General features: G+C 38.3%; 1 protein-coding gene across 3 annotated transcripts in view; it reads right to left on the bottom strand.

The window, feature by feature from the left end:
• Positions 1–13,322, bottom strand: part of AVL9 (AVL9 cell migration associated) — a 110,258-nt gene that overhangs the window by 22,928 nt on the left and 74,008 nt on the right. For all 3 annotated transcript variants that reach the window (XM_017876405.1, XM_017876406.1, XM_017876403.1), the window contains 4 exons: positions 12,276–12,316; positions 11,452–11,490; positions 7,430–7,499; positions 6,589–7,124 (listed from right to left, as the gene is read on the bottom strand). In XM_017876405.1, the coding sequence (XP_017731894.1) occupies positions 6,589–7,124; positions 7,430–7,499; positions 11,452–11,490; positions 12,276–12,316 (686 nt within the window). The remainder of the gene's footprint in view (positions 1–6,588; positions 7,125–7,429; positions 7,500–11,451; positions 11,491–12,275; positions 12,317–13,322) is intronic.

The raw sequence follows: 13,322 nt of genomic DNA on the forward strand, positions 1-13,322 counted from the left end.
GGCTCAAGTGATCCTCCCACCTCAGCCTTCCAAGTAGCTGGGACTACTGGCACATGCCCCCACACTCGGCTAATTTCATTTTTTTTTGTTGTTGTTGTTGGAGTGCAGTGGCAGGATCTCGGCTCACTGTAACCTTCGCCTCTTGGTTTCAAGCGATTCTCCTGCCTCAGCATCCTGAGCAGCTAGGAATACAGGTGTGTGCCACCATGCCCAGCTAATTTTTGTATTTTTAGTAGAGATGGGGTTTCACCATGTTGGCCCGAATGGTCTTGATCTATTGACTTCAGGTGATCCACCTGCCTGGGCCTCCCAAAGTGCTGGGATTACAGGCATGAGCCACCGCACCTGGCCCCAGCTAATTTTTAAATTTTTACTTTACTTAGTAGAGTTGAGGTCTCACTATGTTGCTCAGGCTGGTCTCAAATTCCTGAGCTCAAGTGATTCTTCTGCCTTGACTGTTTCAAAGTTTTTTAATCGACAATAATTGCATTGAGGTAATTTCTTTCTTTCTTTTTTTTTTTTTTTGAGACGGAGTTTCGCTCTTGTTGCCCAGGCTGGAGTGCAATGGCGTGATCTCCACTCATCGCAACCTTTGCCTCCCAGGTTCAAGCGATTCTCCTGCCTCAGTCTCCTGAGTAGCTGGGATTACAGGCATGCACCGCCACACCCAGCTAATTTTGATTTTTAGTAGAGACGGGGTTTCTCCATGTTGGTCAGGCTGGTCTTGAACTCCCGATCTCAGGTGATCCACCCGCCTTGGCCTCTCAAAATGCTGGGATTACAGGCATGAGCCACCGAGCCTTGTCGCATTGAGGTTATTTCTAAATAGAGTTCCATTATAGTGACTCAGCTAATTTTACTAAATAATGGCAAAAATCTCATAACTAGAAGAGGGAGAAAGTTGATGAGTGAGATTAAAGCAGGTGGGACTCCAAGCTCCAAGGGCTCCAGTTGTTTCTGGCCAGTCCTCCATTAACTACTTGGCTCCAAAGTGCAGCCAATTCCAGAACACTTTCAGTAACAAGATGGGAAGACTTAAAATCAGGGAAGAATGGAAGAAAAGCCCTCAGGATTGTCTTTTCACATCAGAAAATAGCTACTGTATCTTCCTCTTTATCTTTTTTTCCACTTCCCTCATTCCCCTTCAATGTTTCTCTGGTTAGAAAGTGATGGAGCAGCAGAGCATAGATACTACACAGGCCCAAATCATCCTCTAATTTCTTACTTCTTCAGTGTCCCAGTTACCTTCCCATCACCCTATGGGAAGCCTACCCCACAGCTGCCTCCAGCCCCACCTCTTCTTCCTTAGCACCCGTTTCTTCTCTACACTTCCTGAATCAGCTCTCAGGAAAGGTGCAAGTATATTTTAGAAGCTAGTATCCACAGCATTTACATACTAAGCCTCCTCTCTGAAACTGACATGAAAGGCATGAACCTCAGACAAGTTCATGTACCAGAGAGAGGACTAGAAAGTTGGGGAACTGGAGACTTTCTTCCGGAAATAATTGTTTTATTGTGTAGAAATTTGTTTCCATTTATTCATATAACTACTCTACTTCAGCAATATTCCCCAGGCACCCAGGCATCTCTCCAGCTATTTCTAAAATTACTTTTCAAAATGTTTTGCTAACCTAATTCATTCTGTACAAGGATTTTAAGATCTTCAAGAGAAAAAAGCCTAAAGACAATTTGGTTTTAAGAATATTTCATATTCCAAAGTTACCGACATGAAAAAGTCAGCATTGCCATTTAAAACTGTGATTAAAGAAATTAGATTTTCATCCAAACACTCAAAACATAAAACCAAAAGACAAATATTTTATAGGGACGTTAGTAAGCCCATCATATATTTAATACTGATACTGTATATGGCACACAAATCTAATATTCCGCTAAACATGCTTTATTGACAAGACACAAAATACATCTTTAGATTACTTTGTCAGCAACCTGACAAAACCAAAATCCCTCTACAGTTAATTTCTCTCTTGATATCTTCACAATAGTAAAAATTAGAGGGCAGGTGGGTGAAACAGCAAAGTCAGGGCTCCGAAAGGTATAGAAGTCATAACACAGCTCAGAAAGCCCACAATTTGTGGCTACTTGCTTTACCAGTAGTCTGAGAAACCCAAGTTTTCTCCCCAAGTTCTTGAATTCCAGTTTTAAGAAACTGCATTGGTTTAATCATGAAATCAGGTAAGATAATTTCAGAATCCCAAGCAAGTTACAAAATGAACAAAGATGGCATTCTGTATTAACTATTCACCAACAATGACTCTGGGCAAGTACATTTTTGCAAAGCTGGGTAAACCCAGAAATAATTTATGAAATAATATAGGAGAGGAATAAATACATTGTTCAAGCCAACATTACCCATCTTTCTTTTCCACATAAAGTTTTACTTCATAAATACCAGACAGTATTCAGGGAAAAACAGAATACTTTGTTCTAGTAACTGAAAAGGTGATACATCTGCCTTTCATGGTAGACTGCAAGATCACAGATGACAAGAATTCAGAATCTAGTATGGTGTCTGGCTCATGGAAGGGCAATAAATACAGTTGGTTCTCCACATCCATGGGTTCCACATACCAGATTCAACCGACCTTGGATTAAAAATATTGAGAAAAATAATAATACAAAATTAACCCTAGCATGGTAACTATTCACATAGCATTTACATTACATTAGGTATTATAAATAATCTAGAGGTGATTTAAAGGATACGGGAGAGGCTGGGCACAGTGGCTCACGCCTGTAATTTCAGCACTTTGGGAGGCCAAGGTGGGCAGATCACCTGAGATCAGGAGTCTGAGACCAGCCTGGTCAACATAGTGAAACCCTGTCTCTACTAAAAATACAAAAATCAGCTGGGCATAGTGATGGGCACCTGCAGTCCCAGCCACTTGGGAGGCTGAGGCAGGAGAATCGCTTGAACCTTGAACCTGGGAGGTGGAGGCTGCAGTGAGCCGAGATCATGCCAACGTGCACTCCAGCCTGGGGGACCAGAGCAAGACTTTGCTCAAAAAAAAAAAAAAAAAAAAAAAAAAAAAAAAAAAAAAATGGAGAGGATGTGCACAGGTCATGCAAACACTATGCCACTCTATGTAAGTGACTTGAACATTCTCGAATTTCGGTATGGGGAAGTTCCTGGAACTAATCCCCATGAATAATGAGGGATAACTGTACTTGTAGAATGAGAAATTAAAAAAATTTTTTTTTCTGTTCTACTTTGAAAATTCACAAATAGCAATAGAAGTTTTTCTGCAAAGGATGAAAAAAAAAATCCAAACAATGTAGCTTCTAGAATATGTCTCAGCATCAGTGTAACTTATTTATTTTTATATAGAGACAGGGTCTTACTCTAAACTCTAAAGCTCAGACTGGAGTGCAGTGGCACAGTCATGGCTCACAGAAGCCTCAAAGTCCTGGGTTCAAGAGATCCTCTTGCCTCAGCCTCCCAAGTAGCTGTGACTATAGGCATATGCCACCGTGTCCAGATCATTTATTTTACTTTTTCGTAGAGATGAAGTCTTGCTTTGTTGCACAGGCTGGTTTCTAGATTCTGGTTTCAAGCAATCCTCCCTGCCTCGGCCTCCCAAAGTGCTGGGATTACAGGTGTGAGACACTATGTCCAGTCCAGTGTAACTTTTGACCCAGTGAAGTTGACTGCTTCATCTTAATGCATTACTGACATGAAGAAATGATATCCTGAGAAGACTGTGAATTAAAGATTCAACTTGATTTACTATATTGTGTTTAAGTTATTAAAAAATTCAAATACATTCTGGTTTTATAAAAGATTAAAAAATAGTGTTAGAACAATTAGCCAAAACACTGTTATATTCAAATGAAGTTTACTAATATAAGTACACTTAATAAGTGTATGTATTAAGTATACTTAGTAAATATATATGTATACTTATTTATTAGTTATAACTTACCTCACTTATAAGTGATATAAGTTAGACATCTAAGTTTTCTTTTAAAATTGTAGTATTTTGATATATATAGGCAACTCTTTTATTGTACTTTACTTTATTGTGCTTTTTCTAAACTGAAGGTTTATGGTAACCCTGCAACCGTCGTCTATTTTTCCAACAGTCTGTGCTCACTTCCCTGTCTCTGTCACATTTTGGTAATTCTCACAGTATCTCACAGGTTTTCCTTATTATTGTGTTTCTTATGCTGATTTGTGATCCGTGATCTTTGATGTTACTATTGTCATTGTTTTGAGGTGACATGAACCATGCCCACATAGACAGCAAACTTAATAAATGCTGTGTGTGTTCTGACTTCTCCACTGACTGGCCGTTCCTGTCTCTTCCCCTCTCCTCAGACCTCCCTATCCCCTGAGATGCAGCAATATTTAAATTAGGCCAATTAACAACCCTACAGTGGCCTCTAAGTGTTTAGAAATCAAAAGCTAGAAATGATTAAGTTTAGTAAAGAAGGCATGTTGAAAGCTGAGACAGAAATCTATGCCTCTTGCACCAAACAGCCAAGTTGTCGATGCAAAAGAAAAGTTTTTGAAGGAAATTAAAAGTGCTACTAAAAGTGTTTTTTTTTTTTTTAACCAGTGAACACACAAATGGTAAGAAAGTGAAACAACAGCCTTATTGCTGATATGCAGAAAGTTTGATTGAGTGGTCTGGATAGAAGATCAAACCAAAGAGAACATTCCCTTAAGCCAAAGCCTAATCTACAGCAAGGCCTTAACTCTCTTCAGTTATATGAAACCCGAGAGAGGTGAGAAGATGCAGAAGTATGAAGCCAGCAGAGTTAGCTCACCATGTTTAAGAAGCCGTCTCTATAACACAAAAGTACAAGGTGAAGCAGCAAGTGCTGATGGAGAAGCTATAGCAAGTTATTCAGAAGATCTAGCTAAGGTCATTGATGATTTTGAATACAACAGATTTTCAATAAAGACAAAACAGCTTTCTACTGGAAGAGGATGCCATCTAGGACTTTTGTAGGTAGGGAAGAATTCAATGCCTGGTTTCAAAGCTTCAAAGGACAAGGTAACTCTTACTGGGGGCTAAAGCAGCTGGTGACTTTAAGTTGAAGCCAATGATCATTTACCATTCCCCAAATCCTAGGGCCCTTCAGAGTTATGCTAAATCTGCTGCCTGTGCTCTAGAATGGAACAACAAAGCCTGGATGATAGCACATCTCCTTATGGCATGGTTTACTGTATATTTAAGGCCACTGTTGAGACCTACTACTCAGAAGAAAATAAAGATTCCTTTCACAGTATTACTGCTCATTGACAATGCACCCAGTCATCTAAGGGCTCTAATGAAGATGTACAAGGAGATTAATGTTTTCTTTTTGCTTATGAACACAACATTCATTTTGGAGCCCATGGATCAAGGAGTCATTTTAATTTTCAAATCTTATTATTTAAGAAACACATTTCATAAGGCTATAGCTGCCATGGATAGTGATTCCTTTGATGGATCTGGGCAAAGTAAATTGAAAGTCTTCTGGAAAAGATTCGTTACTCTAGATGCCATTAAGAACATTTGTGATTCACAGGAAGAGGTCAAAATATCATTAACAGGAGTTTGGAAGAAGTTGATACCACTCTCATGAATAACTTTGAGGGGTTCAAGACCTTGGGGGAGATTTGGTGGAAACAGCAAAAAAATTAGAAGTGGAATCTGAAAATATGACTGAATTGCTGCAATCTGCTGATAAAACTTGAACAGATGAGGAGCTGCTTCTTAGGGAGAAGGAGAGCGGTTTCTTGTGATGGAGTCTGCTGCTAGTGAAGAAGATGTGGTGAATGTTGTTGAAATGACAACAAAGGATTTTTATTCATTTATATTTAAATAAATTAAAACTAATTAATTAATAATTAATTGTACTTCACTTTATTGTGCTTTTAACATAATTATTAAGTTTTATTCACTTTGTTGTGTTTTTAAAATAATTACTAAATTTTAAATAATAAACATTTACTATTTAAAAAATAATAGAGTCTCCCTCTGTCGCCCAGTCTGGAGTGCAGTGGTGTAATCACAGCTCACTTTAGCCTCAACCTCCAGGGCTCAACCGAGCCTGCTAACCTCAGCCTCCCAAGTAGCTGGGACCAGAGGTGTGAGTTACCACGTCTGTCTAATCAAACTCCTGGCCTCAAGTGATCCTCCTGCCTCAGCCTCTCAAAGTTTTAGAAACAAAAAAATTCCTGAGACTCGTTTTATCACACTGTTCTGTAACTGAACCATAGTATCTCCGAGGTGTGCCTGTATTTATTGAGCGCAATCAAGGCTGTCTGGACTTCCTTAATTCTTTTATTAAGGAGAAACCTGAATAATTAAAAATAGACGCAAGAGAGTGATTGTGAATATGACTCATATCTACTAAGTTTCAAAACATTTACCAATCAAAATCCCCTATATACTTCCGTATAGACTTATACTATGGTCACGGATGCCACAGTACTATATATCTGGTATATATTTTACAGTTTTCAAGGAAAATTTTCTATCTGAAAATGCGTTGAATACCAAAAATTCAAAAGTTAAACTCTAAAAGGATTTTTCAAATTCTTTAAGGAATTTGATAAAAAATATTGCACTTTACCTTTGTGAAGATGGCCAGGGGCATGCCATACTGATCCTCTTCCAAACCCGAAATGAGCCCTGGTATCAGGACTACCTGTCCCGTATTAGCTTGAGGTTGTACAGTAATTGGAAGACTCTCTGAGGGGACAGAGTCCTTTGGAAACAAATTTGTCTGGTCTGATCCCAGCTGTTCCCTTTCTTTCAAGTTGGGGTCCTCTAAGACACTAGGATCCAAAGTTTCCCAGTCACTTTCTGAAGAATCTGGAGATGGGTGAGATGGAGGTTTCAAATATTGATTGTTATCATTGGGTTCCTGCCCTTTGCTGCTGTCTTCCACTTGGAACAAAGACTCTTCAGCCTTCATGGCAGCATCTTCTCCATGGTTTCCTGCCATGACTTTCCTGACAGTTCCCAAGTTGGTATGTGAAACGTCAGAAGTGGATGCAGAATTAAAATCATCTGCACATGGGTTACTTTCCTGAAGTCCACCATCTTCAGACATACTCTTCCGGGGTCTATACTGAGAACAGTCACTGAGACCATGTTCAATCATGCCTAAAATACGCAATATTAAAGAACAGCTTGGCTTATAATAATATGGAAGAACCTAAGAGCTATATATTTTATTAGTAGACTCTCCTATAAAATTTAATAAGCTATGCTTTTACACATTTTAATTAAAAACAAAAAGAACAGAAAGAAACCCAGACAAAAGAGAGAAACCTATTTCCAAAAAGCAAATGTCATATTAAAATAGAAAGGATAACCCTAATGAATTTATCTTTGAAATGTTATTTCTAAAAGTTTAGGTTCCAGTACAAGTTAAACAAAAGAAAGAGTAGATACTGCTGTTTTCTTACCTGGAAAAAGGGATAACACAGTCATCAGTGCACCCACCAATTTATTCACTGGAGAAATATAAAAAAGAACCTGGAATGGGGTCAATCAAAATCAAATTAGAAAACCCATGAAGCCATCATAATGATAACAAATAAAAAAGAGGGAAAAATTCTTTATATAAGAGTAACAGCTGGCCGGGTGCAGTGGCTCATGCCTGTAATCCCAGCACTTTGGGAGGCTGGGGTGGGTGGATCACAAGGTCAGCAGATCGAGACCATCCTGGCCAACAGGGTGAAACCCCATCTATACTAAAATACAAAAACTTAGCCGGGGATGGTGGTGCACGCCTGTGGTCCCAGCTACTTGGGAGGCTGAGGCAGGACAATCACTTAAACCCAGGAGGCAGAGTTGCAGTGAGCTGAGATCACGCCACTGCACTCCAGCCTGGCTAGACAGCAAGACTCTGTCTCATAAAAATAAAAATAAAAAATAAAAAAATAACAGCTGCCAGGCGTGGCAGCTGGCTCACACCTGTAATCCCAGCACTTTGGGAGGCCAAGGCGGGCAGATGACGAGGTCAGGAGATGGAGACCAGCCTGACCAACAACATGCTGAAACCCTGCCTCTACTAAAAATACAAAAATTAGCCAGGCATGGTGGTGCGCACCTGTAATCTCAGCTACTCAGAAGGCTGAGGCAGGAGAATTGCTTGAACGCAGGAGGTGGAGGTTACAGTGAGCCGAGATCGCACCACTGCACTCCAGCCTGGGTGACAGAGTGAGATTCTGTCTCAAAAAAAAAAAAAAAAAGTAACAGCTAATAAACATAGAAGTACTAATAGAAAAATCACCATTTAGCATCCACCATGATTTAGGTACAAATTACCAACAGATGCCAAAACTACTGTGAAACAACAGGATAGTCACAATGTCTGAAATTTATCATTCTACAGATTACCTATTAAGGTGGCAACCACCACCTCAACCAAATGATCAAACTTCACGTCACCAATACTACTACTACAAATAGTTATGGGCCTCCTGATATTACGTCCTGACAGAGACACACCACTACCTGTGTAGGATTCTTACTAAAAAGGTTTAATTTGAAACTAGCCACAAGAAAACAAACAAATCTCACCCTAGAACACTAGTCTGGATTATTTTTAAAATGCCAGTATCACAAAATATAGAAAGAAAAGAACACACAAAAAAAGAGAGGTGGAAGAACTTTTTGAAATAAAAAGAGAGCTAGCAATGCCATAGATGATCCTTGACTGGATCCCAGATTGAAAGCAACAATTAGGTCAGGTATGGTGGCTCACACCTGTAATCCCAGCATTTTGGGAGATTGAGGCAGGAGGATCACTTGAGGCCGGGAGTTCAAGATCAGCCTGGGCAACAGAGTGAGACCCTATCTCTATTCTTTAAAACAAAAAATTAAATAATAATAAAAAAAGAAAACATCAGCTACAAAGGACATTATCACATCTGGGGAAATTTGAAAATGGACTGTATGTCAGATTTCTCTTATTATCTCAATGTTAAATTTCCTGAATGTGAAAATGATATTTCGGTTATATAGGAATATTTTCTTTTTCTTAAGAAATATATCCTTAAGTATTTATTTAGGAGTGAAGTACCACATGTCTACAAATTACTTTCAAGGTATTATGATTCAGGGGAAAAAATGAACATTTATAAAGGGATATAGACTGGGTGTGGTGGCTCATGCTGGTAATCCCAGCACTGTGGTCCCAGCTACTCAGGAAGCTGAGGTGGAAGAATTGCTTGAGCCTGGGAGTTAGAGGTTGCAGTAAGCCATGATTGCACCACTGCACTCTAGCCCGGGCAACAGAGCTATACCCTGTCTCAAAAAATAAAAAGGAATTCAAAGTGTTCTGTGGCTGGATGGTGATGATGGCTGCATAACATGAATGTACTTAATACCACTGAATTGTATACCTTAAAATGGTTACAATGATAAATTGTATGTCATGTGTATTTTGTCACAAATTTAGAAATTAAATAAAAATTTTTGAAACACCACACTAGTATGTTGGGTTCATTTTTTTAAAAAAACTATCTTTTTTTCTGTTTGAAGGAATACTCATTCATTCATTCATTTATTTATTTTGAGATGGAGTCTTGCTCTGTCACCCAGGCTAGAGTGCAGTGGTGCAATCTTGGCTCACTACAACCTCTGCCTCCTGGGTTCAAGCAATTCTCCTGCCTCAGCCTCCCGAGTAGCTGGGACTACAGGCATCTGCCACCATGCCTGGCTAATTTTTGTATTTTTAGCAGAGATGGGGTTTCACCATGTTGGCCAGGCTGTTCTCAAACTCCTGACCTCAAGTGATCTGCCCACCTTAGTCTCCCAAAGTGCTGAGATAACAGGCGTGAGCCACCATGCCCAGCCTGAAGGAATATATATTTCTTACAGAAAAATAGGATACAGAAAAAAATTTCCTTTAAAAAAATAACCTATGTTCTCGCCAAACTAGGCTGATACCTTTACTTCCAGTCCCTTTTCAATTAATATATATTCATTTATAAAATTGGGATCATGGGCTTGATATGTTGTAGACAAACTTTTCTCACTTAACATGCCATGAAAATCTTTAAAACAACAAAAACATCTTAGTATCTTTTTTATTGTCTGAAATTATATACAACATGCAAGATAAACTAATAGTTATTCACTTATAATTTATTATTCTGTGACAGACTCTCTTAGAGCTTTGTGTCCAGTTCAGATTAATTTTGGAAAATAGATATCTAAAAGGAGAATTACTGGGTCAAAGGAATATTTTTAAAGTCGTGAACTAAAGTGGATATTGTGCATGGTCGACTCCCCAATATTCTTTCCACCCTTACTCCACTAGGCACAGTAATACGGTATATAAAACTGGCCCAGATCCAAAGATGGCTCCTGATTAGTCTAAACCAAAGGCTGGTGAACTTTTTCTATAAAAGGTCAGATATATATTTTTGCTTGGTGGGCCATATAGTCTGTCACAACTACTCAACTCTGCCACCACAGTGTGAAAGCAGCCATAAACAGCAAGTAATAAATGGGTCTGATTTCCAATAAAATTTTATGTATAACAATAGGTAGTAGGTCAGATTTGGCCTTGGGACTAAGCCAATCATGGCAAACCCATCCCTTTGTATTAGGGAGTGGTCAGGAACCCAAGTTTAAGCCAATCAGGGCAAGCATGTATTTGGCCACAGGAGTAGCCACATATGTGGCCTGCAATAGGCCCAAACAAATTGAAGGAAAGAATTATTATTTTTTTAATTGTTATTTTTTGAGACAGTGGCTCTATTCCCAGGCTGGAGTGCAGTGGCACGATCTCAGCTTCCTGTAATCTCCACCTCCCAGGCTCAAGCCATCCTCCTACCTCAGCCTCCCAAGTAGCTGGGACTACAGGCACATGCCACCACACCCAGCTAAGTTTTGTATATTTTGTAGAGATGGAGTTTCTTTCACCAAACTCCTGAGCACAAGTGATCCTCCTGCTTCAGCCTCCCAAAGTGCTAGGATTACAGGTGTGAGCCACCGTGCCCAGTCAAAAATTCTTATTAGATTGTTTAGGAGGAGGTATTATTTCTGCCGGCAGTTATGATTGAGGAAGCAAATAACCCAATTACTGTCGGCAGTTCCCTATACTACCAGGGAAACTAGGCTCTGGAACAAGCTAGCACTGTGTACTGTAGAGCAAAGAGATGGAAAAAAACCTAGGCACTTAATTACACGATGGAGCCACTGAGTCACACAACCCTGAAATCTAAAGTGAGCCAACAACACGTCCTTTTTATTTAAAGTCAGTTTAAAATTGAGTTTTCTATTACCTCCAGAAAAGCTGTATGAATTTATATTTCTATGGCAGAGAACAAGAAAATGTGCTCCAGCTCACCACAATGATAGGCAAAAAGTATCTTAATACTTTATCATTAGTTTCAATTTTATGAAATAATGTAAAAAAAAAGTCAATAAAAGTTAAATACTGCATCTTTCCTTTCATCCCTTAGGATCATACCTTTTTTTCAAGAAGAATTAGCTTAAATAGGATTAAGACCTGCAAAAGGAAAAAAAAAATGTTGTATTGAAATGAGAAACTCAAGTCTATAATTCATCTTTTCCCCTCCTAAAACATAACCATAAACATTAATACTAAATACAGCACTTTAAAAGTACATGAAAATTATGAACTTATACTGAGAAGTGAAACATTACCTGTGTACTCTTAAATGTGAGAATCATTTAAATCTCTAACTGAAATGATTCTTTCTTGAAGGGGAGGTACCATCTTTGATTGAAGTATCTATAAGCTCTTTAAAGGGGACCCTACTCTTTAAATAAATAATTTACTTCTGGATGTCCAGAGTGTTCACAAAGCAGGTGCTCAGTAAATGTTTGTTAAATGAATAGTCTCTGTTTATATCCTTGTCAACATCTGCTTTAATAATAAGCATCAGAAGGAACAGGGATGTATATGTTTTACTGAAAAATGCTCCATTCTCAGGGCAACATATAAAATATTCTGCAAGATCAAACCATGTTTCTTTCCATTCTAATCTCATAATAAATGAAATTGCAAAAACAATAGAAAAAATTACCCTATCCTGAAAAGAAGTAAACAGTATTTGTGCTCTTTTAAATTTCTATAATACAAGGACTACCAATACTTTTAATTTTGTGTAGTTATAAGGCCAAGCACATCTTAGAAGAACTAAAGCATGGTATGCCACAATCTGCATTCAATTTAGCACACTGAATTTGGTAGTTAAATGTGCACACTAAGAACAGTGTGGGCCATTTTAGTACTGTACATCATAAATTTATTTAAATAAGGTACCATACCTTGTGTCGAAAATGAAGGACGAGATCTCGAGGTGACAGACCTACAATGTTAACAAAAAAGCTAAACTGTGACTACAATGTACTGTTTTTACTGAAGAAAGGTTATTTTCCCCTTAACGGAAAGAAAGGTTAAAAAAAAAAGCCGGAATATGCAAATATTCAAATATTTATGTAATGTTTGATTAGGTACACACTCATGTACAGTGCTGTTCAGTACAACTTTCTGCAAGGATGAAAATCTTTTAAACCTGTCTTGTCCAATACAGTAACCACATGCAGCTACTGAGCAATTGAAATGTGGCATGAGTGACTGAGACAAACTGACTTAAGTTTTATTAAAATTTTATTAATTTTAATCTAAATATAGACAGCTATAGGTGGTGAGTAGCTACTGTTTTGGACAGTGCAGGTCTAACACATTTCCCCATTCTACAAACATAAACTGTACAAGTTTAGAAATGATATAGCTTATATTATAGAGGCAATCCATGATTAAACAAGGGTTTTGGTCACGGCACTTCATATGCTGTTATTTCTGAAACACAGTCTTTTCTATCATCTGCCTGAAACAACACAGTACAAGAGAAAATAATTTAGAGAAAATATGCTCTCAGAATAGGACTTCATATTATGCAGAGTAATAGTTTACATTACACAGAGGATTGCAATCGTAAACTGCAATTGGCAACTGCATGCTGAAATTGGAATTGAGTGAGCATAAACCACTATGTGATTAAAAAGTTTTAATCACAAAATGGATATTTATTGAGTTGCCCATTGAATACCTTGGCTACCAATGGATCTTCTGGGTTGTCAAGATAGTATAAATTAAACACAAATCCCTAACCTGAAGAATCTTAGAACAGGAAAGAGCTGAGCATCTTTTTGCTTCATCTGTTACGACAGGGAATTAAGCTGGTCAGCATTAATGCAAGGAAAAGACAAGACAATAAAAAACTTCCATTACTATCCTAAAAGGTAGAAATTCCAGCCTGGGCACCATAGGGACACCTTGTCTCTACAAAAAAAAAAAAAAAAAAAAAAAAA

The sequence above is a fragment of the Rhinopithecus bieti genome, unplaced genomic scaffold (assembly GCF_001698545.2).
Source record: "Rhinopithecus bieti isolate Rb0 unplaced genomic scaffold, ASM169854v2 scaffold_10015, whole genome shotgun sequence".
NCBI lineage: Eukaryota > Metazoa > Chordata > Mammalia > Primates > Cercopithecidae > Rhinopithecus > Rhinopithecus bieti.